The 25,496-nt window shown below is 31.2% G+C and overlaps 1 protein-coding gene and 1 long non-coding RNA gene across 2 annotated transcripts in view; one reads left to right on the forward strand and one right to left on the reverse strand.

Moving 5' to 3' along the window:
- Positions 1-1,222: 1,222 nt before the first annotated feature.
- LOC135799463 (GAS2-like protein pickled eggs) overlaps positions 1,223-25,496 on the forward strand; it is a 33,364-nt gene continuing 9,090 nt past the window's right edge. The window contains 5 exon segments of the mRNA XM_065312587.1: positions 1,223-1,774; positions 9,667-9,970; positions 24,108-24,277; positions 24,436-24,582; positions 24,642-24,867. Coding sequence (XP_065168659.1) covers positions 9,797-9,970; positions 24,108-24,277; positions 24,436-24,582; positions 24,642-24,867 — 717 coding nt within the window. The 5' untranslated portion in view covers positions 1,223-1,774; positions 9,667-9,796.
- On the reverse strand, positions 5,289-6,081 carry LOC135799474 (uncharacterized). The gene is made up of 2 exons (XR_010550011.1): positions 5,793-6,081; positions 5,289-5,714 (listed from the first exon to the last, which is right to left on the reverse strand). It is a non-coding gene; the product is annotated as an uncharacterized lncRNA (long non-coding RNA).

The raw sequence follows: 25,496 nt of genomic DNA on the forward strand, positions 1-25,496 counted from the left end.
CATAAGAAAAGCTCTTGTTTAGCCACTTGATATTTAATATACTTTTAATCGAATTTAGCATATTTTTCACAAAAAATAAAATAAAATAAATTTAATTCACTAAAAATAATTATAATACCACGTATCATATAATGAATAATATTTTTCCCATGCCAAATTGAATAATTTACCATCTGAATTAATGAATAAATAAATAATGTATGCATAATCTTCATCTTTCCATTCTATATTCTGCATTCTTACGAGTACATTATACTTATTCGTATTCTTCTTCTTTTTCTCCGAGTACATTCCAAGTTATGTTTCATTAATTATAATAAACCTTTTTTTATTGTACGAGTATCTCATACTTCATTCATAGCGCAATGCAATTATAATGAAATAATGATTGCTTCCTCTGATTTTAATTATTACCTGTACATAAAGTAACAATTATTATATCCTCAGGAACAGAATAAAATAAATTGAATAGAAGAGCATTCATAATTGAATTCTTCTTACTATTATTCCTAACAATATTATCTCATGCTTTTATATCATATTTATATTATAAAATAAAGCACTCTCGTTTTCTCCAGGCTTCTATTCATATTTTCTAACTTTTTGTTTTGTTTCTTATTGCAATCTTAATATTAAATCTTGAATGTTTACCGTCTTAGGTATTTTTAGCAAAAAATAAAATAAAATAAACAAAGAAACATTCAACTCAACTCAACTTAACTTAAGACATTTAAGTCAACTTTACTTAAGTCTACATGTTTTAGCATAGCGTATTATCTTGTAATTTTATCTCTCAGAATTACAAAATAAACGTGGAATAATTCGCAAAAGGAGCCGAAACTACGTGCGGATAATAATAATTTAAAAAGTAATAATAATAATGATAAGATAATGAACAAAAACAAATGCTTAATCATCATTATCAAGTGATTGTGACTTATTGTAAAATTATCAATTTTATTGTGAAAATTTGCGAGACATATCGTCACCAGGTTGATTTTATCAGCGGCACATTAAAAAGATCCTTGAAAGTATAACAAATTACTAATAATTAAAAAATTATTTATTTTTATTAATTATAACCTATTTTTATTAAAAAAAATACATTTTAAAAATATCATGTAGCGCGTGGTGGATGCGCACGCAATTTCATCAAGGGTAGAAAATTTAAGGGTGGTGGTAGTGGTAGAGGTGCCGGGCGTTGAGTTGTCCTGCGGCTCTCGCGGCATCCGGCCGCTCAACATTCCCGCACCTAACTAACCTATACCTCAGAGTTATAACCTAACATTCCTAAAAATAATCAGGACATTACCCAACAAAACAAAGAAAAAAGAAAAAGAAACTAAATATTATATTTCATAACCTAATAAAATTATTATGGTACTATTAAAAGAACGATTAAAAGACTATTATTATTAATTATTACGTGTAAAAGGACTAAATATAAAGTGAATTTATTGTGATATTAAAAACGTAACAAGGAGTGAATATCCTGCGGCCTAGTTAATAAATTTCATTTCGTTTCATTTTACGGCTGTTCGGAGTGTTTGGTGTGGTCTGGTCCTTGATCAGTGTGTGTGTGTAGACGTGTGTAGGTGTTCGGTGGCGTGCCGGCTGATCGATAAGAGAGGCGCAGGACTCGGCGTCGCGCCGCAAGGACGATAACTCACACCGACTGCGCGTACTACTGGTAGTAGTACCAGCAGTGCTCGAATGATGAATCAGCTGATTATTAATAACCAACACCTTTGACTGTTAGTCATTGTCCTTTAAGGTAATGCAATGTAATATTCGTAGAATATATTGATTTTTCAAATTTTGAATAATACGTATTTTAATTATAATTAGAATTATCTGTATTGTTGAAGGTTTTTAATTTATTTGTTGTTTAAAATGTTTTTTGATTCTAAAAAGATATTAGGGATAATTTAGGATTAATTTAGTTAATAAGAATAGAATGATAAAATCAATACTTACTGAATACGTCGCAAATTAATATTAATCTCGTGGCCTCAATTCGTGAGGGTATGTGTGGATGTGGGGTTAGTCCTTAATCAATCTGTAATCCTGTGTGACTTTTTTGTATGTTTTGGTATTGCTATGTACATGGGTACTACGAGTACGTGAATACTAAAATCGATAGCACTTTACAATTACTTGACTTTTACTTGACTTTTACTTCTTTTCATTAAGCTTCTTATAAGTAAGGACCTTTTTATATAAAAAGCATTAAATTTAAAAGTCAAAGAGTTGTAGAATACACGAGTATAATACCCCGACGTTGGTACCTATATTTTTTTTTACAAAAACCAACAAATCACATCACAAAATTCGAGAAAAACCCATATAGGTAATTGACTTTTTCGGCTCAACTATTTTTTTAATCAACACTCTTGGCCCATCTCTTGGCTCACGTCTTCTCCTTTAATCTTTATCCTCTTCACTGCTGCGGTGGATCTTCATTTCAACCCAATATGTAACGGCGCATCCTTCGTATCCTTTGGCTACCTGTATCTTTCCGGTTGAAATAGGTCATCCTAGGGATCTTTGACTATTTTTTGGGAGTTGCCTTTGAAGTTACTTATGAATTATTTTTATTTATTTTTATTTACTCTCAAGTGGGTTAAAGTAGGTTTTTAAATATTGAAGTGTAATATTTAAAACAAGTGTTTTTAATGATTATTTTTACATTTTGATTATTTAGGAAACTCTTTATAACGTACTTGCACTTTAAAAGAGATCTAGGAAATCATTTAAATAACAATTGGCTTATATTTAAAATTTAAACAACAATAAAAATCCTCAATAATGATTAATCTTATTTGAAGTTATTTCCGAGTCAAAAGTCAAAATTTAAAACTTATAACTGAAAAAACATGTTATTGATCTCATTATCATCAAATACATCTATTGATTGTAGAATATATTATTAATAGAACTAATTCGAACGAAATACAACATGAATGTCACGTATGCATTTTAGTTTAAACAGTTTACTCCTAATCTGATTTCAATTGACACTAATTTAATACCTCATTTAAACCTCCTGTGATGGATCTTTATTCTCAGAAAGACCCCTTAATTCTGGATTTACTTCTTCATCATTCCTCTTCTTCTTCTTCTTCTTCTTGTTTAGACAAGACATATTTTGATATTTCATTATCACAAAATAAGTCACAACACTGCTTAAAACAACTCCAAAAATTAAAAACCATGCATGAGACTGATGCAGCTCAAAACTTTTCCAACTAGTATCATTCAACTCTTCAGAAATTTTTCTTTCTTTATCAATAATAACATCAAACGTATCCAAATGTTTATAAACACTTTCCTTTAACCGTGGTTTCATAACCTCCATTTCACTCCATGAAATATTCACTGATTGAATATACGACCCAACAACATTATAAGTTTCCAAATGACTAGATAGTAACACATGTTGCTTACTATCCACTGAACACCCTGTATCTACTTTTAAAATCCCTGATCCTTGTAATACAGCATTCGTCCTTCTTCCAGAACATTCAACACCAATAGATACAATTTTATTAGTTATAAACAACCAGGTATTCGAGAGTAACAACTGTTTCCATACAATGTGACTTAAGTCATGTTTTAGTATCTTATATGCGCATGGTTCATCATTTTTAAAAATAGCTTCTATAACACAATTATCCGAAACACCTAATTTCTTAACCACAACAGAAGCACATACATATTTATTATTTTCTATAAAGATACACTCTGTATATTCTTCCTTACCCATTTCAAACAAGTATTGCTTGTTATAGTTAACTCCAATGAAATTATTAGGCATTTCTAGCGTGGTATAAGTATCATTACTTATCTTAAGCGGTGTTGCAGTCAACTTCAACAGATTATATTCTGTATTATCAATAATAGGGAAGTATCCTGCTATAATAATATGAGTATCATTTTGTTTTATGGATGTTTTTAGTAAATAACTACCCAAGACACTTTTATCATTTGGTAATATTGTTTTACTTATTTCAACTGCTTCTGAGACGTCTTCTGGTGATATTATTTCGAGAAAATCACTCTTACTCAATCCGATTCTTGTCAGTTTCTTATAATGATCGCATACTTCATTAATGTAACCCAAACCTAATTGATAAGCACTGGTCATTTGAATATATATTTTTGTATCAGTCATAAATTGTTGTTTCATGTTTAATTGTTCTTGGAATCCTTTGAGTTGTCGATCAATATTCTCTTGGATATTATTTAAGTTTACTACGGTCGACATCATTACATGAGTTTGATTTTTGGAGGCTTTTATTAATTCTTGTTGGTTTTTATCCAGTTTATCGATATCTCTGTATACATCATCGTTTACTCCGAAGATAGCTGTTAATAATTTTCCAAACATTCCACGTTTAACACGATTTTTCGTTTTTGTTGAATTTTTGCTAAATCGTGTTTTATCCATTGTAATTTTTTTGTTTGGATTTGTAGATGATGTTGGAGTGATGCACATTCTGTTTTTATGAGAGGTATTGTTGTTTTATTGCAGATTATTTCAAAATTTTCGTCAATTTCTTCTGCTTGTTTGATATCTTGTTGAATTCGACTTTTTTCGAAAATTACTTGTATTCGGAATGATCCAGAGGTGATTAAAACTTCTCCTAGGTCTTCTATGTAAACACCACTATTTACTTTTGTTATATTAAATTGTCCTTTAACTGTTAACACAAACAGCCAGAGAATTAACCAAAATATTCGTGTTAAACTTAGATGTTTTGAAATTTTTAGGTTTTCATGCATTTTTTTCTTATTTTATTAATCACAGTTATATTGTTGTTTCTCACTAAAGTTGAAGATATTATGTGACTGATAAGAAGCATATCCAGTTTATATACAATAGGTAAGAATAACGAGGTTAACATGTATAAAATGTAAAATTTTGCAATTTACAACCATAGATAACGGTGTAACGAGTTAATGTTAATATTTGTTAATAATTAAGATATCAGCTTGATAATTACACTGTTTTTGTTAATTTAATGCTATTTTTAGACATGATGTGACTGTTTAATAAGAGAAAAATTATGAAAATGTTACTTAAATTATGGATTATTCATAAAGTAATACTATATTTGCTTTTGTTTTTTCATCATCTTAAAGTTTATTAAATTCTATTTGAAATGATGTATGATACTATTTAAAATAATATTTCTAAAGTTAATTTATCGTTCGTTGAATTCACGTTTTAATTTTTCCAAATTTTAAACTTATTTTTTTCAAGGATTTTAAAACCTAGTAACTCGCAAAGTTAATAACATATTTAATTGTTTAAACATTCATTCTAATCCTAATTAAATAGTCTATATTACGTAACATTTTAAATAATAAATAAGAAGTGGTACAATAGTTACATATTGATAAAAATAAAAATTTAAAAACCAAAAATTCTCATTAAAATATTGTTTACTAAAATTTTAAGTAGAACCATTTACGTCAATCCAAATCACAATTAAATTATCTCTAAAATAGTGTTTGTTTCATCTCAGTATCAGGCGTAGTTTCCAAGTTATCTTATTTTAAACAAAAAATTCGTATCAAACAATAGATGTTTTTCATCTCTGCCTGCCTACACTCCGCGCATGTGTTCGATACATAGACTACATGTGCGAGCCACATTGACACTCAGTCTCCACTGCTCCTCGCCTTGATGCGCTTACCCATCAGCATCTCTGCTTAAACAAAAAAGACCAAACAAAAAGCTAAAACTTGACTTAAGTAGTGTTACTAGTGGGATAGAGTGTAGTTACCGGTTGATATTGTTGATGTTGACATTCGGTGCTCATGCTCCATGTGCACACCAACCTTCATCCACTGCCTAGTTGGATTGTTGGAATTGGTGGAAGTGTACGCGCGGGAGAATAATATACGCAAGTTTCCTAGTCGCAGTGCTTAGTTACTCGCGCTTCGCTGGTGCGCGCACACACGCGACTCAGCTTAAGTCAACTCGACTCAACTCGCGCGCTCTGGCTGCACTCATATCTATTCGACACTCGTACTTCACAGAACTTAACTGTGTCCGACCGGCTTCGAATTCTGTGTGTGTTGTATGAACTTGAGTGACACTACGATAATTTAAATTAATATTTAATTTATATTTGACTCCACACGATAAGTTAATAAATTTGTTTGGTGATAGTTTAAAATACTTACGATTTACAACTTACAACTTACGATTACGATAAGAAGCAGCTGAATTAATTTTTGGTGAGTTTACTTAAGTTAAGTCATATCAGTTTAACTTTGATTTTAAAGAAGTAATAATTTGTGTATAATTTTGAGTGAGGTATCAATTTAAAGGGAATTTCATTCACTTTATAAATATATCAATGGTTAACTGTTAGAGTATATTGTTTAAAAGTTATTTATAATTTAATAAAATAAGGTGTGTTTTTATCAGAGAAAAAATAGTTTAAGTTTGACTGCAAATTACCCAAAAACTAAAAATGAAACAAAAATGATGTAAACGCACTTATATAGATAATTTACTATATTTTAAGACCCTTTTTAAATATTGTTAATATTGTTATTAGTTTAAAAGTTATTGAATATTAAAGAGAAAATGGAATTTTTAGGTAAATTTTTCTTAGCGCAACTTTAAAGCCTTATAACTTTTACAATAATCTTCTAATCACTTTTTTCAACTAAAATAATTTATAGAGAATTTAATTAACTATTAGATGAAACCAAAAATTCTACAATTGAATCATGCAGTATCGTGCAATGTGAATTTGTTTAAACATTTTCATTTTCAAAAAAATATTTTCTCATTTTTTCTTGTTTTTCATATTTTAAAAGGTATTTAAACAGCAAATAGTAAACAAACCCATTAAAAAATAATATTTTCACGCCGGTAGTACATCATTACAGTGATACATTTCATGTAGCGTGTCCGAAGCGGCCTGTAAAGCGCATTTAATGCCGCTTTAATTATCGCCGCACATAAATTTCCCCAGCGCGCGAGATATAAACTATAAACAGCATCAGCGCTAATGAAAATAAATCCCCATTCATTATGCGCGCTGGTGTTAACGCATTTTAATAATAAATAATCATTCGTAATCAACCGATAAAAAAGTGCGCCCGGTGCATTAGCGCGATTTGCATGCGACTTAAGGCGACTCGAGCTAAGCGAGCGAATTAAAAATGCGCGCTCGATTATTTGGTTACGAATCGATTAATTACGCAAATGAGGCGGTGATTATGTCGCACCACGTGTTGATTATTACAATTGTATGGTTTGATGGTTGCATAGAAATGGGTATAAATCGTGTTGGAAATGGGACGCTTTTTTTAAGAGCACTTAACCGGCACACTTTTAGAGATATTCATTTGGTGTAACGTGTGCTTTGGAGAGGATTTAATTGGCATGCATTTGGTTTTTAAATATTTAGTATTTGGTAATTATGTTGCGATTGAGAGGTTCAAATGTAAATTGTTGCAGAATACCAGATGTATTTTTGTAAATATTTTTCACTGAACTTTGAAGTTCAATACAGGTTATAATTTTTAAGTAAAATGTATGAACAAAAGGGAAGTTTATAGAAAATTTAATTGGCTATTGATTGGTGTAAAAATAAATTATCAATCATAATTATTTAATTAATTATGTGAGAAAATTTAAAATATTGTAGAAAATCTGTTTTATAAATTTTAAAAAATTACGTTCGACTTTGAAAGCCTCTCACGGTCACAATTTAGCTTCAATAAATTTGACAAAAATAGCACTAGTAAATAATTTAATTATCTGTAAATATGTTTTTAAACATTTGTTATATAAGATTCCGTTTTAAAATTATTAATTAAAAACTATAATAATTCATAAATTCAAAGTTTAGTTTTCACTTGAAACATGTTCAACTTTAAAGCCCTCTAGCGGCCAAACTACAAACAATAGAAGACCTAACCTTATACAATACAATCTCCAATTTAACCCGTTTTAACCTTACTTTTATTTCTTTCAACATTCCATGTATATTCATGACTTATATAGCTTTGAAAATGTTGAAACATATGTCAATTGACTCGACACAATTTAAAATTAATTATTTGTAAATAAAACATGTTTCACTGTTTGTAGAAATATGAATTACTCAATGCACATTACATTCTCGTATGTGGATCACTTTTCGGTTTGAGTGTAGTATTCACATCGCGTGTTAACTGTATTTTCGCATTAGTTCACACTTCATAGCCAAAACACGAAAAGCATGCGATAATAATAATAACATTGCAATTATGAATCTTTGTTTAAGTATTATGTTCTGTGTGCGGACTTTAAACTTGAAACTTATTTTTTACTCGGAAACTTGAGTAGGTTTAGTTTCGGTGGACTTTGAGAGTTAATTATAAAAAAAGTAATCGGTTTAATTGCATGAGGTGAGGTCCAGGTGATAGTAAATTTAATAAACTATAGTTTCATGTTGGAATTATTATTTTAGTATTTTTATTGGATTTGTTATAGTATTTTGAAGTACCGTGTGTTACTTTTACTGCGTTGTATAAATTGGAAAAATTATTTTAATTTTTGAAGCGGAATAACTTCAAATGTATTTTATCAATTTCTTTGAATATTTGGTGATTAATAGAAAATTTATTTGGCTATCGATTGACCTTTAAATTATTAAAATAGCGTTTGTTAAACAAAAGTTATATTGGTTTAAAGTAGTTAGTGTTTTAACTCTTGAAATTTTATCTTGGACTTTAACGCCCTCTAACGGCTTGCACAGTTCCAAAATAGCATTTAAATATTATCATCCATTTGGTAAACAATTGTTAAACTATAATTTCCTATGGGAAAGACACCATATGAACATTTTCCCTTCATTTTGCGTGTTTCTATAAATTGTGCATTCTTTCCATGAATTCTTTCCATGAATGTTATGAGTTTGGCTGATAGTGAGACCCTCGCAGCACCCAAACATGTTATCACACTTCCGTAGAATTTGGCGTAACAGTCCTGCATTGTTTGATTGTAACGTTTTCAATATGTCGTTTTATTTGAGTTTTAACTGAAAATATGTTCTAATATTCACTGCATTTGTGTATTTAAATATAAATACTTTAAAAATGTGGAATAACAATAAAGAAACAATTGATAATTTGTCAAAATTTATATTGAATGATAATTGATTAACATGTTTATATTTTTGGATATTTTCAGTGTTGATATGGTTATTAGTTTGGTGCAAATCGCTCATTGTAGTAAAACTATTGAATTTTGATTTGGCATTTGATGATAAAATGATTCATAACTTTACTATTTATTCTGGAATTTCTACAAATAAAGTTTTATCATGTAGAGCAATAACCCATGCGCACATTTTTATTTACTCATTTTGATAACACTTGCGGTTTACATATTAATTTGAGGTAAAGTGTGAAATGTAAAAATAATACCAACTTTTACATTATATTATTAATTCAATCATAACTTACGAACTATTGCTTACTTTTTAATTATTTAAACTTTAAATAGTAACTGATTAAATTCTCCAAATATTATTTTAATTAATTATTTTTATATTTCTCTTTGTTTCTGAATTATACTTCTTTAAGTTTTCGTTTTTTAAATTTATTAAAATATATATTTTAAATTATTAATTTTATTGTTTATTGTTACAGATTCCGTCAATTTCTAACCTCCCAAAAGAAACTATGACGTATACGACGTTTTACCTCAATATTTAAACTTCTTCGATAACTTAGATCGATAAATATTCAACGTAAACGAAGTGAATTCCAATTTGTGAAGATGTCGGGAGTTTTATTGGAATCTAGGCCATTCCGGCCCTTCAAATCCAGCGAGGAGTATCTCTTTGCCATGAAGGAGGATCTTGCTGAATGGTTACAGATGCTCTACCCTCATCTGCAGATCAATATTGAGAACTTCATGGAGAGATTGGAGACGGGAGTTGCGCTGTGTGAGGTGAGTGGCACAATATTTCAGCTTAAAATAAAAAATTCTATATCTCGAGAAATACTGAGTGTAGACAATTTTTGTAATAAAATAAAAGTTTTTTAATTTAATGGAGTATAATATTTAGTAAACATAATTGAATTGTTTAAATCGGGTTCGGAGTTATGATGTATTTAATTCGTTGATGATTTTAGTCAAAATTTAATGAAGTTTAAATTATTTTCACACTCAGTATAAATGTTTGATTAGAATTTGTTGCCATTTATTACATGAAGATTTTAATTGACTTTAAGCAGATAAAAAATTATTGAGTTTTATTTGATACTTTAGGCGTTATTGCACTTTTAGTAAAACAAAACAAGAATTTCAAAAACTAAATGACTTACTAAATTTTAAACATTAATTAGCATTAATTAAGATATTTCACGATATTTATTTAAAACGTAGTTAATGAGAAATTTAATTGGTTATAAAATAAAAAATAAATCAAATCTCTATTTCAATAAACAAAAAAGTTATTTGATGTTTTCTAACAAAAAACAAGTTTTTCATGCAAAATTCTAAATTTAGACTCAAGCAAGAACTTAAGTCACATTTCAAACGACCTCACAGCATGGCGCAGAAGGCCTTCCTATTACCATTAGGCGCATTAGGCACGCGAGCATCCATAGCATTATGGCATTATCCTCGTGTGCGTTTGCCTTACCGTTTCGCTGCGGCGCGCCGCAACGAAAACAACATTAGCGCGTTCGCGGCCATGCTGCTGACTTAACTCTTAAGTCAGCTGCGCATGCACTACTCGAAACTCGTAAACGCGAGACAAACGCGAAGACAAGCAGACAAGTTACCATTCAAGTATTTTTCACCGTTAATCATCTCCAATGCGCAGGCGGAGATTACTTACGAACAGATTAGATCAGAACTAATCTCCAATGACAATAAATACATAAGTAAAAATGGGGATAAGGATTGGAGTATGATATATTGTTTTATTGGATCGATTTTTATCTAATTATTATCAATTTTTATAATCAATATTTTGAATTTGTGACCATTTATGGTGAATTTTAAACTCCTATTGCGGCAAAACCAGATAAGATAATTTTATGGTAACTGATAGATTATGTGCGTAATTTCATTCTTTTAAGATTGTCTAAAAATACCTTATTTAATTATAAAATTAGAGTAGTTACAAGCATTTTTCTGAACTTTAATAATTTTTGGGCTTAATTTTCTTGTTCGATTTTGGCGCGATCTAGCGGCCATACCAAGAGAGGTATAATAATAGGTTAAAAAGTATTTTCTGGCAAATTTAATTAGGTTTCAAATGGCGTTTACAGAATTTATTTATTCCTTTTGGTACCGAAATTATTTGAATTTTAATGAAAAGTTAACAACATTTGTTGTTAATTCATAGTGATTTTTTGAGGCACTGTAACAGAACAACCAAAAATAAAAACATTTAGGAAAAAAGTAAATTTTATCAACAATTTAATTCTCTTTAAAATGAGACATTCCCGAATGATTTATTCCAAGAACTTTTTGAAATATTCAATTTTTTGTAAACGAAAACAAAAGTGACTTAACTTTTTGCACTTTTTGCTTAAATTTCAAACTTTAACGCCCTCTAGAGTTAAAATTTGATTATATAGTGTATAAATCTAATATAATTCCTTTAAATTTCCTAAAGACACAGCAAACGTAGCAATTTGTAACCTAAAACTATAGTGACTTAACTCTTAAGTCACTTTTTGTTCTTGTGCGCACATAAATCCGTGCGAAATTGATAGCGGAAGACAAGGACGTTGGTGTGTAGCCAACCGAACATGCACGCACCATCCGAGTGACTCATGCCCGGCATCGCCATTCCGGCTTAAGTCAACTTAAGTCTACCGCGCGCGCGTCTCGCCATCGAACGTGACTCGGAATCTTTCGATCAGAATATTCCGCGGTTTGGGTCGCTTTCAGGGTCCGTCGACCTGCTCAATGTTGAATGCCACAAATGCCACCAAGCGTGATTCCAACACAAACACACCGAGACATAATTGTTTGATTTAAACTGACTTAAGTCACATCTACCTCCAAAAATAAATCTCCTGCAGTTGACACGTGACACACACACAATTTGTTCCTATTCTGGAGCGCATTTCTTCCATCATCCACCTTAAGTCGACTTAACTATCCTCCGCAGCTGCGACATGTGTGCAGGACGCCATTCCAATAAAAACTAAAATTAGTTTTTATAATTAACTCGGTGTGTTGGTTTAAATATAAATGCAGGGACATGGCGTTCTCCTCGTTGGTTGTCTTCGTGTGGTTCGGAGAAAACTTTTAACTTTGACTTTGACTGCACCTCCATGAAAAAGTAAACATTCTAATTCTGGGCGGCGGCTGCGGCGGCGGAATGTGGACCTCTTTAAATGGCCATAAATCAGACAGGAAGCGCAAAAGGATGCGCATTTAATGCCGTGTTGATTTAAGTCGTGTTGACTTAAGTGCTGGAATTCCATAAAGTCACTTGTGTACTACCTTTACTTGCTTTTAATTTCTATGTTGGGTAGGGAACTAATTTTAGGTTTTGAAATACAAAGGGTGGAATATTTTCGGATTAATGTTGTTTTACTAAGTAATGTTACTTAAAATATTAGTTTTATAGTAAATCACCTTTAACTTTTACAATTTTACGAATTTTTCAAAATTTTAAATTGTGTATTGAAGATAAATAATTTTTGTTTATAATAAAATTATTTCCAATAATGAACCTATTTTATTTTGGCCGCTAGAGGGCCTTAAAGTAGATTTACTAAAATGGAACATGAATATTTGACTTTAATCACTTTTTTGCTTCTAATTTCTTCAATTTTTTTAAATTATGTAAAAGTTATATGTCGAATTAAAGCCAATTAAATTCTTCATATAAAGATATTAAAACGAATAATGCATGCTTTCCATTTCATTAGTTAAAATGACGCAAAATCGCGCTAACTTAAACGTAGACGTTCGAAAAAGAAAAGTTCATTTTTGTTATAAAATTACACAGAAATATTGTAATTTTATAATTATTTGAACAAATAATATGTCAAATTAAAGATAATTAAATTTCAAACACAATAGGAGTATGATACGTATTTTGTGATTTATACTTTGGCCGCTAGAGGGCTGCAAAGTTGAAAGATGGAAAATTTACTTAATTTTTTAATTAAATCAGTAAATCGCTTATAACTTTGTTAATTTTATAACTAAGTAAATTTTGAATTTATAAAATTAAAGCTTAATAAATTCTTGACATAAAAATGCTTTTTGTATTATTATAGCATTCATGATATGAGAGATAAACACCTTCAAAGTTATAAAATTGTGATTGTGAATCAATCAATTTAATTCATTTCTTAAAACGTCATTACGCTAAAAATGACCGTGCACAAGTGTATACGCATTGCGAAGGTCGGAAGCGCTCGAAACGGAAAACGAAAACGAATTGTTACCAAATATGGTGGCGTCTTTGCCGAGGCAAAGGACGAACGTCAAATCGAACAACGACACAACGTCCTTTGCCATTTCGAGCAGATGTGTGAACTGCTCGACATGTAGATCGCGCACCCAATATGCAGGTTGAGGCAAATTAAATTACCAGACCAAAAATAAAATCCAACCCAAAATAAATAAATGAATAAGGACTCGTTTTCAATCGGCGGGTGCATGTATGACTCAAAAAGTGATCTAGTTTTTACCTTGGAACTAATTTTGCCATAACTTGTAAACTAATTAATATTTTTCAATTATCTTTGCATGTATTAATAGACTATTTAATTAGGTATGAAATCATGTAGTGATAATTAATTTTTAATTATTAGTTTACCTATTATTTAATAATTAGTAAAATATAATTTTTTTCATTGAAATTTACATTTTTTCAAACGCTTATAGATAATAAACTATTTGTTATAAATTATATATTTAAACGTATATTTACAGAAAATTAAACATTTTATAATATACCGTTTAAACATTTAAAATATTCTGCATAGTTTGGCCGCTAGAGGGCGTTAAACATGAAGTTACTTTTTATCTTAATATTTTGCGGTTTTGTTGCGTTTAACATTGTTTTTATTTTTCAAAACTAATTTGAAGCGCAAATAATTACTGCTTTTGTGTTGTATGCATCAGACTAGGAAATGGTCGGTTTGATGAGACCTTGCAACAAATAACCAACACTCATTGTGTAATTTTTATCAATATAAACATCAAGAATAAAACTTAAAAATTAAAAGTAAAGTGAAAGTAATTTTTCTGCACAATTCTATTCAACGCAAAATAATGTAAAATATTTACGATTCTTGAATGTTGTGTGCGTTGCGTAGGTGGTAGATGTAAGGTTGCGTCGAGAATGGACTTTTTTGGTCGATGTCAAGGCTTTTACACTACAACTTCTTGTCTTGAAGCGTTTTTAACGCACAAACTACGCTAAAATGTATGTTTTTATTATACACACTTTATAATCGTTGAATAATTTGTGTGTGTGTTTGTGGCTTTGCTGTTTTGCATCGCGCTTTGTTCGGTTTAAAAGTCAACAAGTCGCTCGCAGCGCCGCGCGCGCCATTTAAGGAAGCGTGTTCGATTTTAATAAAAATCATAATAAGCGAGCGCCGTGGTCGTAAACGATAATCATATGGATGTGTAGCGACGCGATGAAGGTTGTCAAGTATACAAATGACAGCATGACAGCGCATGACAATTATGACAAAGTGCAGCTAATGTGCGTACAGCAAAAAATGTGGACTTTGGACAAGCGTAACAAAGTGACCGTGAGAGATAGAAGATTGACTTATATGTCAATTCGTAGATAATTTTATTGCTAATATTTTGATTTTTGTATCTTTCAATATTTTATACGCGTTTAGAAGTTATCGATAAAAATGTGAAATGTTTGAAATTTTTGGATTTTTTTGTTTAGGGAAGTTTAAATTTGTCTAGTGGTCAAAGTATAAACATTATGTCTATGATCATCATTTATATAGTTAGATAATTTATTTATCTATAGAATTCCCAATCTATTATATATTTGATCAAATATTTACTGAATAAATCGAGAAATTATGAGTAAATAAATTTTTACTCGAATTTTATTTTCGTAAATTTAAGACAAAGTTTGCGAGCGTGTAACTTGGCTTTCACATGAGATAAATTATTGAATTATACATCAATTTAAAGATAATTTTATTGCTAATAATCTACTTTTTAAAGATTTCCAAAATTTAATTTTGTTTTTGAGTTATCTGCGAAAATGTAAAATGCTGTTCTTTTAAGTGATGTTTTTCTAAAGGCAAGTTTAGAGCCATCTAGCGGACAAACTAAAAATCGTAATAAAACAAATCTTACATAATCGGATAGAGAATTTATTTATCTATACGACTGTTTTTTCCGCATTAAATTTACTTCATATTTACAGATAATATTCAAGAAAACATTCCCGGATACATCTTTGAAACGTTTGTTACTTTAAACATAAATTGTGCCATAAAAAATTTCATTTAAATAATTTTTCCTATGCAAATAATTATGAATGTGACTTAAGTTAAGTCAAGTGTATCACGTTTCGACATTTTTGATAAATGTACAATAATTTAATTAACTATTGAATAACGGTGCGCCCGCTGCGTTGCAAAATAAATTCGCGTAATAAATTAGCAAACAACTGAAACAAAAAAAAAAGTGTCAACATTGAGTATGGTAATACCAGTATGACCAGCACATTATTCTGGTGGTCACATTAATCTCGCAGTACCGAAATGGAAATCGCTGGTTTAAACAAAAGAGTAAATAAATTAATTTCGCGAGTGCTGCTAATATTTGCATACGCGTTTACGACGTTAAATAAATGATTAAATTGCTAAAACAAACGTAAAATTTGGGTTTTCAAGGTTTGAGGCACTAATGGCGACATAGTAATGACCAAAATAGTCGCGGAATAATGTATTATAGTGTCATTAAGCCGTAAAGTTGTGTTGCAAAATATTATTTTCGTGTCTACAAAATGATGCAGTTTACTGCCGTCTATCTTCAAAACTAGAATACTTTAGAGTTTGGTTTTAATGGTACATTATGCGAAATTTAATTGTCTTGACATTGTTTGTTTATCAATTAATATATGGTAAAACTAGACGAGTTATTAACAATTTAATGTCGCAAACAGCATCAAAATATGTTTGGAGTACAAATTTTACTAATTATTGTATTTAATTGCTTATAACTTTTGACCCATTAATTTGATTAAGTTTTCGTAAAAAGATCTGCGTAGTATATTAAATTCTCTATTGAATAGCCTCGAATTAATTTTATAGCTCCACTGGTTGTCTAGTTATTGAGTCTTAAATTTTGTCTTCGAATAAATAATTAAATTTGTATTTAGCGCCATCTAGCTCGCAATCCAGTATATATTTTAAGTTATTTTAAAAACAGCATTATGTAGAATTTATTTATCTTTCAACCAAAGTTTGAATTATGAAAATATCTCAAAAATTACAAAAGTTATATTAAATTTTCTAATTACACTTAACAACTACAAATTTTGAAACATTATATTTTCCAAAAGTTGAATAACCCCAAAACAAAATATTAAATTTAATTTCCCTAAAAACATCTTAATATTCAATTAAATTACCTATAAAATGACATATAACCTAGTTTAATATCTTTACTGGTTGCCTAACTATCGCGCATTAAATTATGCCACATAAAAACTCGACAAAATATGCAAATAAAATTCCGAGGGAACTTTCAAATTTTTACCGATGTTCGTTCAACTTTGTAGATTATTATGCGATTGCGCGTCGATTGCCATTCGTTTGAACTCTTGATAATACTTCGCTTCTGATTACTTAATTCATGCGTGCGACATTAATCTCCGCACAAAATAAAATTACGTATTAATATGCGCGCGCCGTTAATCATATCACTGACAGCGTTGTCACGCAGAAGATTAAGAGCTTAGATGTTGTCATTTTAAATAATTTAAACATTTAATAATAATTTTTATTCGATAAAACTCTTTTAAACAATTTTTCAGAACTTTCATGTATATGATACATATACAAAGTTTGCGCATGCGTAACTAATAGACAAAATGAGATAATTGATTGAATTATACGTCAATTTATAGATAATTTAATTGTTAATAACGTCTGCTTTGCAGATTTCCAAAATTTTGATTGGTTTTGGAGTTATCCATCAAAATGTAAAATGTTGTTCTGCTGAGTGATGTATTTCAAAACGCAAGTTTAGAGCCATCTAGCGGATAAACTGAACATTCTAGCATAATAAACGTAACATGGTTGTATAGAGAATTTATTCAGCTATACACTTATTTTTTCCGCATCAATTTAACTCCAGATTCAACGATAATATTCCAGAAAATATACCAAAAAACATTTTTGTAAGTTTTGTTTTTGAGCAAAACACAAATAAATTTTATTTATTTGTTTAAAATGTATAATATTGATGATACTTTAATATCTTTGTAAATGCAGCATCCATACATGTGCATAATTACAATCCACATAAGATATGAAGCAATAAACGAAGCAATTAACGCCATCGCCGCAGCCGCACATGTCTTAAGTCTTTCGCTTCTGCGCGCGCTGTTTTTCTTGATGCGACGCGCAATGTTTAATAACAACATAACCGCCGCGGTTTGGGCGTCACCAATTAGCGATTTGCGGGCTGTCGCAACATGCGGCAAGAGGTAAAAGAAAAACAAAAGAATTGCTTAATTGCATCCGAGTCACACAATACAATATACGCGCGCGACTGCGACTGTAAACTTGACTTAAGTCATACGCATTTCGACTCAGCGCTTAAGTCGTGTGGTCGTTTGTGCTCGCGGCATTTTTTACAGCACTCGTAACTTTCTTATTGCTGAATTAGGTGCAATCGTGTAATCGCATAGTAAAATTAACAATCGGAGAATGGAATTTTTCAATTACGCGCCGGATCATTTGCACATTTATTAAATATCGCATTATAGAATGGCGTGGGTCGAAACGACGTATTATATGTATACGTTTTTATTTGATTTTGTTGTTTTGCTGTTGTTGTTTCTTTTAATGTTTTGGTTCAAGGTTTGTGTTAAAATTTTCTCGCTTTCGTAACGCCGTTTTTAAAGTGATGTAATGCTACAATCTGAAGTCGTAAAAGTTATTGTTATAACAATTCTGATTGGGAATTTAACGGATAACAATTGTTGTTTACAGTTCCATAAAATGTTTGGTAATTTATAGGTTATGGGCAATTTAAGGGAACAAAACAGTTTTTATTTAAGTGCGTATTGCAATTACTTTTTGTATTATTTTTAATGTGCGTTGCAAACCGTTTGGAATATTTGATTTTTGTTTGCTGTATTTGATAGACCAATAAAGGCTCTACAACTTTTGTTTAAATAATATTTCTGTATATATTTTAGTTTTAAAGAAATTTGGATTTGAAATTTGAAAATTTAGAAAAATGAATTAGCATTTACTGATAATTATTTACATTTTATTAGATATCTTTAAAACTATTTAATATTTTCTATTTCTGAAAAAACTATTGTGTTGATAATGAACAATTTCAACTTTTGTTTAAATAAAATATTTCCCTAGCACCTACAGTTTATGCGTTATTTATTGTTAAAGTAACCAGATTCAAACTTACCACGAGTTTTGAACGAAGAATTTTCTGATTCTTTGGTTAATAATTCATAAACAAATAATAATATTTAAATAATTTGCGATACAATCGACGACAAATAAACAAACGCATTTTTTATTTTAATAAAGTTTTTTTCTAAACAGAATATTACGGCCGTAATTCTTTGTTGAACAGAAGCGTCAAAATGATTTAATCAACTGAAAAGTTGCAATTCTCGTACTAATTGCTTTATAACTCAAAAATTAATTAAAATAACTTCACTCTGTAAACTATATAATATTCTCGGTGAATTCCTCATTAAAATAGCGTTAGGCCCACTTTGATATCTCACGTGATAACGGCGTTATCGCGCTTGAAAGTTGAAACACCACAACAATTCCACACCGAAGAACAAAAACAAGCCAGCCACAGCGGCGGAAAACATTACGGAAAACAATGGAACAATTAGAAAATGTCGGTTGCGTGCCTCGCATGAAACCCATGTGCATCACGTAGCGTCCATTCCCAGCTCCGTCATTCATACGCGCACGTTCATTAGACACATGAATGACGCTGCGCGACGCGCTGAGAATCTTACTCAGTACATGAAAAAGCGCTCCGCGCATGCGCACACCCATCTAGCTTGACTTATTCGCTTCAGCGCGTTATAATTGTTCGCATTACAAGACTTAATGCCTCATTGTTGATCGTCACGCGTTCGTGCACAATCCGAACTTGACTTAAGTCGGATCAAAATACTTGACTTAAGTCAGTTCCATATATGCAAATTACAAAGTGGACAATAAAAGCGACGCGTTGATTAACCAATCAGTACATTAAAAAGTAAACAATCAGCGTAGAATGCTGAGAAAGGTGAAATAAGGCGTAATCAGAAAAGGAAATGAGCAAATGAGAACAATTAACAATTGACTATACACGGCTATGACTACTGTTACTGTTATTCGTTCGTATTATGCGTTTGTTGTTTCCTTATCTTGTGAATTCGTGTTGTGTTTTTTTCGGCCGCAGGAATTTGCATACAATCGAAGAATGGAAACGAAACTAAAAGGAAGAATGAATAAAATAAAAACAAAACAAAAACGTGATTTTCACATTGAAAACAATGCTTAAATTATCAATAAAAAAAGTTTAAGAGATTTTAATTGAGTAGTTATAAGATAATTTTGGAGAAAATGCTAAAATGTACATATTTTCAATATTTTAACTTTGAGTCATGATAACGGCTAAAGTTCAAGTGATAACAAAATATTTTACTAAAATAATTTCTAGAGAATTTAATGGTGAATATCATATTTTCTGAAAATCTCAAAAATTTTAAATAGTTTTTGAGATATCGCTCAAAAACTATCACATGTTATGTTTATTAATAATAATTTCTGTTTTTTGTTTACAAAATCATGGATAATTCCCAAACTATTAATCACAATTTAATAATTTAAAAACAGTATGAATCAGTAATAAATTCTCCTTGTTTTGACGTTTAAACCAATGCCCTATCATTTTTCTTCGCCTAGTTATCTCCAACTTTTCTAAAACCTTGAATTCTCTCCTCTGAAACTAGTGCAAAGTAAGTCGGTTAGTGAGCTTAAACCAACTCATGCCTTAAGTCCGATCATGGCTTCCATTATATTCGTCTTTATCTCCACAGCGCTTGCCTGCAGGCGTTCGCCAGACTTAAGTCAACTCATACCTGACTTAAGTCAGAGATGCGCTCATCTCGCAGACGCATCGTTGTTATGCTCCGCCTGGCACAACGATAAATGCGTCGATGCGTCGTTTAGTTTCGTTTAATTTTCGTTTATCTCTTCCACGCCGACCGCACACGAGCACAAATTTGTTTATTTTAAAGACGCGTTCATCAATCACTAACCGCCATCGAATCGGAATGCGTGTACTACATGCAGTTACACAACATTTAAAGCTTAATGCCGACTTAACTGTTGGGTCTGTTTGCCCAACACTAACGAAAATGATAAAGTATTCGATTAGACGTGACGCCATCATGCCACAATCGATATCATCATAATATCGTCATGTAACTTTACATCAACTTTCCAGACTGACTAATAGACGCATGGAAAAATTTCTCGGCGCGTTTTGTTGGTAATTTCATGGGGAATCGATATGCGTAATCGTTTTATAAAAATCTTTAAAGAGATAAAAGTTATGTCAAATTTTATGATGGAATGGTGTTTTCACTTTTTATGTATTAACCTAATATTTTGGGATTTTGAGTCGTAAAATATTTAGTTACATAAACGGAAGTAACATGGAATAATAGATAATTAACGTAGGATTAATTCGGTGTTAATATTAGTCTTTTTTAGTGCGTAATTTGGCCGTGAGAGGTCGACAAACTGGAATTTTGTGGTGTGAAAATGATGTATGAATAGCTTCTTTGTCTTAATTTGTCTGTATCTCTGAGATCATCTGCGGTAATTAAACTTTCTCAACGGCGTTAGACAGTGAGATAAATCAGGTTTAAGTTTTGTTCGAAACAAATTTATGTGGCTTGTTTAGTTTGGGAGTTATAGTGCTCTAAAGTTAGTAATTGAAAGTTGGTGTTCAAAAATGCAGTAGTGAGTTTATTTGTTTATAACTTTTACAGTTTTTAATATATTTTAGCAAAATAAAAACTAGTTCATAGAGTGTTAAATTTTTAATATATTATCTTAATAAATAATTTCTCTAAAATGTCTAATTTAACCGCTAGAGGGCTTCAAACATACATTTTGAAAATACTATATTAGCTAGTTGAATTTATAACATAATAGTTATTACACTCATGTTGCTCATGTTAAATTACATCAATTACATCTGCCGTCAAAGTTTTATTATGAGCGATTGCAACAAGAAGCAATAAACTCGCCTAAACGACGTCGACATTAATCAATGCTCATGAAACAATGCGCTTCGTGCGTCCATGCGCAACGATAACTCGACTTAATTGAATTTGCATTCGCTGCATCCATGACTTTTGACTCGAAGACAATCGCACGAGAGGGGCCGGTCCTGATTGAGTGTAATTGACGTAATTGCATTCGGCGGCGGCATTGTCTTCTTCGTGGCCGCATATTTCTCCGCCGGTTATTTCTGTGGAGTTTTCGTAGGAAGCGCTTCCACTGCTTCCACATCGAGCGGCGTGCACTACACCGGATCTAGAGTTCATCGACTTGCTCGGGCGACTTCCACTATTTTTACGACGACGCCGACGCCATCGACGCCGGCGACGTGTGGACAAGTTATGTAAACAAGCGCGAGTCAATTGAATGAGAGAAATGAGTTTTGATTTTTGCGCCATCTACAGGCCATAATAATTTAAATATTTGAAATATTTAATGGCTACTTTGTTAATAATTTTATTAGCTGTCGAAATATATACAAAGTTTTGTTGTATTGTTTATATTTTGCTATTTATTTGTAAAATAAGTAAAATTTGCATTTGAAGTGAGGTTTTTGGTAATGCGCAGTTTAATGCCATCTAGCGGTCAAAATATAAGAGCTATTCGAATGATTCAAAGTGGAAATGATAGAAAAATAAGTAGCTTCTATAGAAATTTTATAGTTTTAAAATATTGCAATTTGTTAAGGAAATATCTTAAAAATAAAAAACCATCACAAAATTATTTAGCGATAAACACATTTTTAAAAGTTCAAGTTTAACTGCTCGTAGCGACCAAAGTTTAACCTCAAATTTAATATATTTTAGTGCAAATGATAGATTATGTATTTATCAATTTTTGTGCGTTAAGACGCTTAGTTTTTACCAATTAGTTTTTGAATAATCTTAAAACTAAAACAAATGTAAAATTTTTCAAAAATTATTTTTATGCAAATTTAGAGTCATCTGGCGGGTAAACCAGTAATAACATCAACATGACTCACCCGCCATGTTATAAACAATTTTATCAGCTACTCCATGGTCTTTATTTTATTACAGTGTGACTAATACTTTAGAAGTTATCCGCGAAATAAAACAAAAGGGCAAAATAATACTGTACATTTCCCGTGCCAGTTGAATATTTTGACTTAAGTCATGTAACATTAAATTAAGTCAAGTTAGTTCTCAGTGGACAAGTCGACAATTCCAAAAGGAGCACTTCCGGCGTGGTTACGTGCTCGCACACACGATTGTGCACAATATGCAGTACGCTCTTACTTAGGTAACGCACACATCGCACTTAAGTCACATGTACTGAGAAACAAGTAGGTTTCCACTTACACTAGGTGCTACAAATAAATTTGATCATCGGGATATCATATTGTCATATTTATCGCCAGTGAGAGTCGGATTCGAGAGGAAGTTGACTCATGAATGGATCGGGATGTTTAAACATCTATAACACTCAAAGTATTATTGCTAGAAAGTTTTATGTGGTCATAAATAATAAAGATATTAATCTACTATCAATATTTGCAGTCAATGTTATGATATTTGTTGTTTATTATGCGTGACTGACACAAATGTTTGAAAAAACAAAATTGTTAAAGCATTTAATATCACAACTTTAATTACGTTTAATTAAGAAACTAATAATTATATGAAGGTCACAAATAGATTATTTTATAGATAATTTAATTATCTATCATTTAGTTTTTAAATTTTAATGATAAGATAATAAATCTCTCTGTTAATCCCATTTTACTAATCGATGTTACAAATTATCTAATATGATGAATTGCAAGTTTGACAGCTTGTAACTAGGTCAATTTTATAGATATTTCCAATTTGTAACAATCATTGTCTAGATAATTTATCTATAAACAATAATGTTTTTACAAAATGCCAATATCTCATCTCAATCGGAAGTTAGAGCTTAAAACGTAACAGCGTGGCTTTCGCTTGATTTTCCCAAGTGACTTAAGTCGCTTCTGTCAACACTCGATAACTGCAAGTATGTTTTCGCATACCTACGAAAATATAAATAACGAATGCAGGTGTGTCTCGGACTCTTTGGAAGCTTTAAATAACCATCGCATTGCACCTTACTTACGTTAAGACGGTTGTTGATTTACATCAAGGAACGCTTCTTTGCGCGCGCGTGTTCTGACTCATTTCGTTTGTGAGTTTTTCTTCTTTTTAATGCGACAACGCATGCACATATGGATGATTTATTTAAGCGCGCGCGCAAAGCGGAAATGCGCGCGCTCGCTTACTGCGCATGCTAATTTTACTTATTTACATACTTTATATTCATAGGCCCGAATATTGATGGTGGAGGTGAGGAGTTATAAGCGGAAATTAAGACAAATTAAAGCAAGTTTTTAAAGAGAAAAGTTTAACTTAAAATTCTGACGAAATCTTAAGTCTAATTTAAAAAAGTTACTTAAATAAATTATAAATAATCTTTTTATGCATCATATTATTTTTAAATAATTATTTTATCTATAATAGTTTTGAAGTTACAACAAAAAATATAAAAATTTCCAAAGTGACTTAAGTCATTTTTCATTGTTTCAGCACGCAAACGCAGTTAAAGTCCATGCAGCTGAATACGTCCGTAGAAAGGAAGCTCGCCGCCTCCAGATGACAAAGTCGACGACAGGTAGCCTCGCGCAGGCGCAGACACTCGTTGAAATACCGGAAGTCAAGTACCGCTCAAGTGCCAAGGCGGGCACGTTCTTCGCCAGGTCAGTTGTTAATTTTATCCCGTGCGGCGTGCGAAATTTTCGGTCGGCCGCGCCGGCGCCATCTTGGAATGCGCGCACATACCTGTGCGGTTATTTCTGATGGCGATTATTTCCGACCTGAGTTTCCAGGTCGACTCATTATACGATTTCCTTCACAGGGACAACCTGAGCAACTTTATTCAATGGTGCCGGGAATGTTTGAAAATCCTGGAATGTTTACTCTTCGAATCGGATGATTTGATCATGAGGAAGAATGAGAAGCATGTCATTCTGTGTCTTTTGGAGGTTGCACGACGTGGTGCTAAGTATGTTTCTATTTAGGTTATGTTGAATTTTGTTATTTTTGTGTTGTTTTTTTGGTTAGGTTCGGAATGTTGGCTCCGATGCTGGTTCAAATGGAGCGTCAAATTGATAGGGAGATTGCTGCTGATCAGAGGATGCAGGCGAGCATGATGTCGGAAGCCATTGAGGAGAATAATCAGGCTGATGATGAGGAGAGCGATAGTGAAATGGAGGATGAACAGCCTATGATGATGTATGGACCTATTCCACAGATTGTTACCAATGACTTGAAAAGTCTGGATGAAATGGTAAGTCAATTTATTTTATTTTTATCTTGGGAACTAGAAAAGATATTTGATTTCTGTAAAGGGTATTTAGAAGCTATTAAAATGGCGCGTGTTAGAAAAATTTATGAGGTTAATGGAGTTTATATTATGGCCGTTAGAGGCGCTCGAAGTTGTAGTTTACTGGAAAGTATATCAAAAAATATGTTTTTACTTAACTTAAGATATCTAAAGAACTATTTAAGATATTTGAATTATTCGAAAACATTTAGAAAGTATTTGAAATTCTGAATTATAAACAAGTTCGATTGTTTTTGGGGCTTATTTAGTTTGACCGCTAGAGGCGCTCAAAGTTTTAGTTATTTGAAAAGTATTGAAAAAATCTGTTTTTACTTAACTTAAGATATCTAAAGAACTATTTAAGATATTTGAATTATTCAAAAATATTTCGAAAGTATATGAAATTCTGAATATTAAACACTTTTAGTTATTTCTGTAGCTTTATTAGTTTGTCCGCTATAGGCGCTTAAACATAGTTTTTAAAAATTTGCTAAAAATTTTCTAAAATGACGAATATCTTAAAAACGAACAAACATAACCTACAAATTTAAAAACCTACTTTAAGCAAAATTTATACCAATATAGTAACTTTC

This window comes from Atheta coriaria, unplaced genomic scaffold (assembly GCF_025399875.1).
Source record: "Atheta coriaria isolate IRGN ID8LTWV9N9 unplaced genomic scaffold, Caltech_Dcor_3.1 hic_scaffold_2_pilon, whole genome shotgun sequence".
In the NCBI taxonomy this organism is placed as follows: Eukaryota; Metazoa; Arthropoda; class Insecta; order Coleoptera; family Staphylinidae; genus Dalotia; species Dalotia coriaria.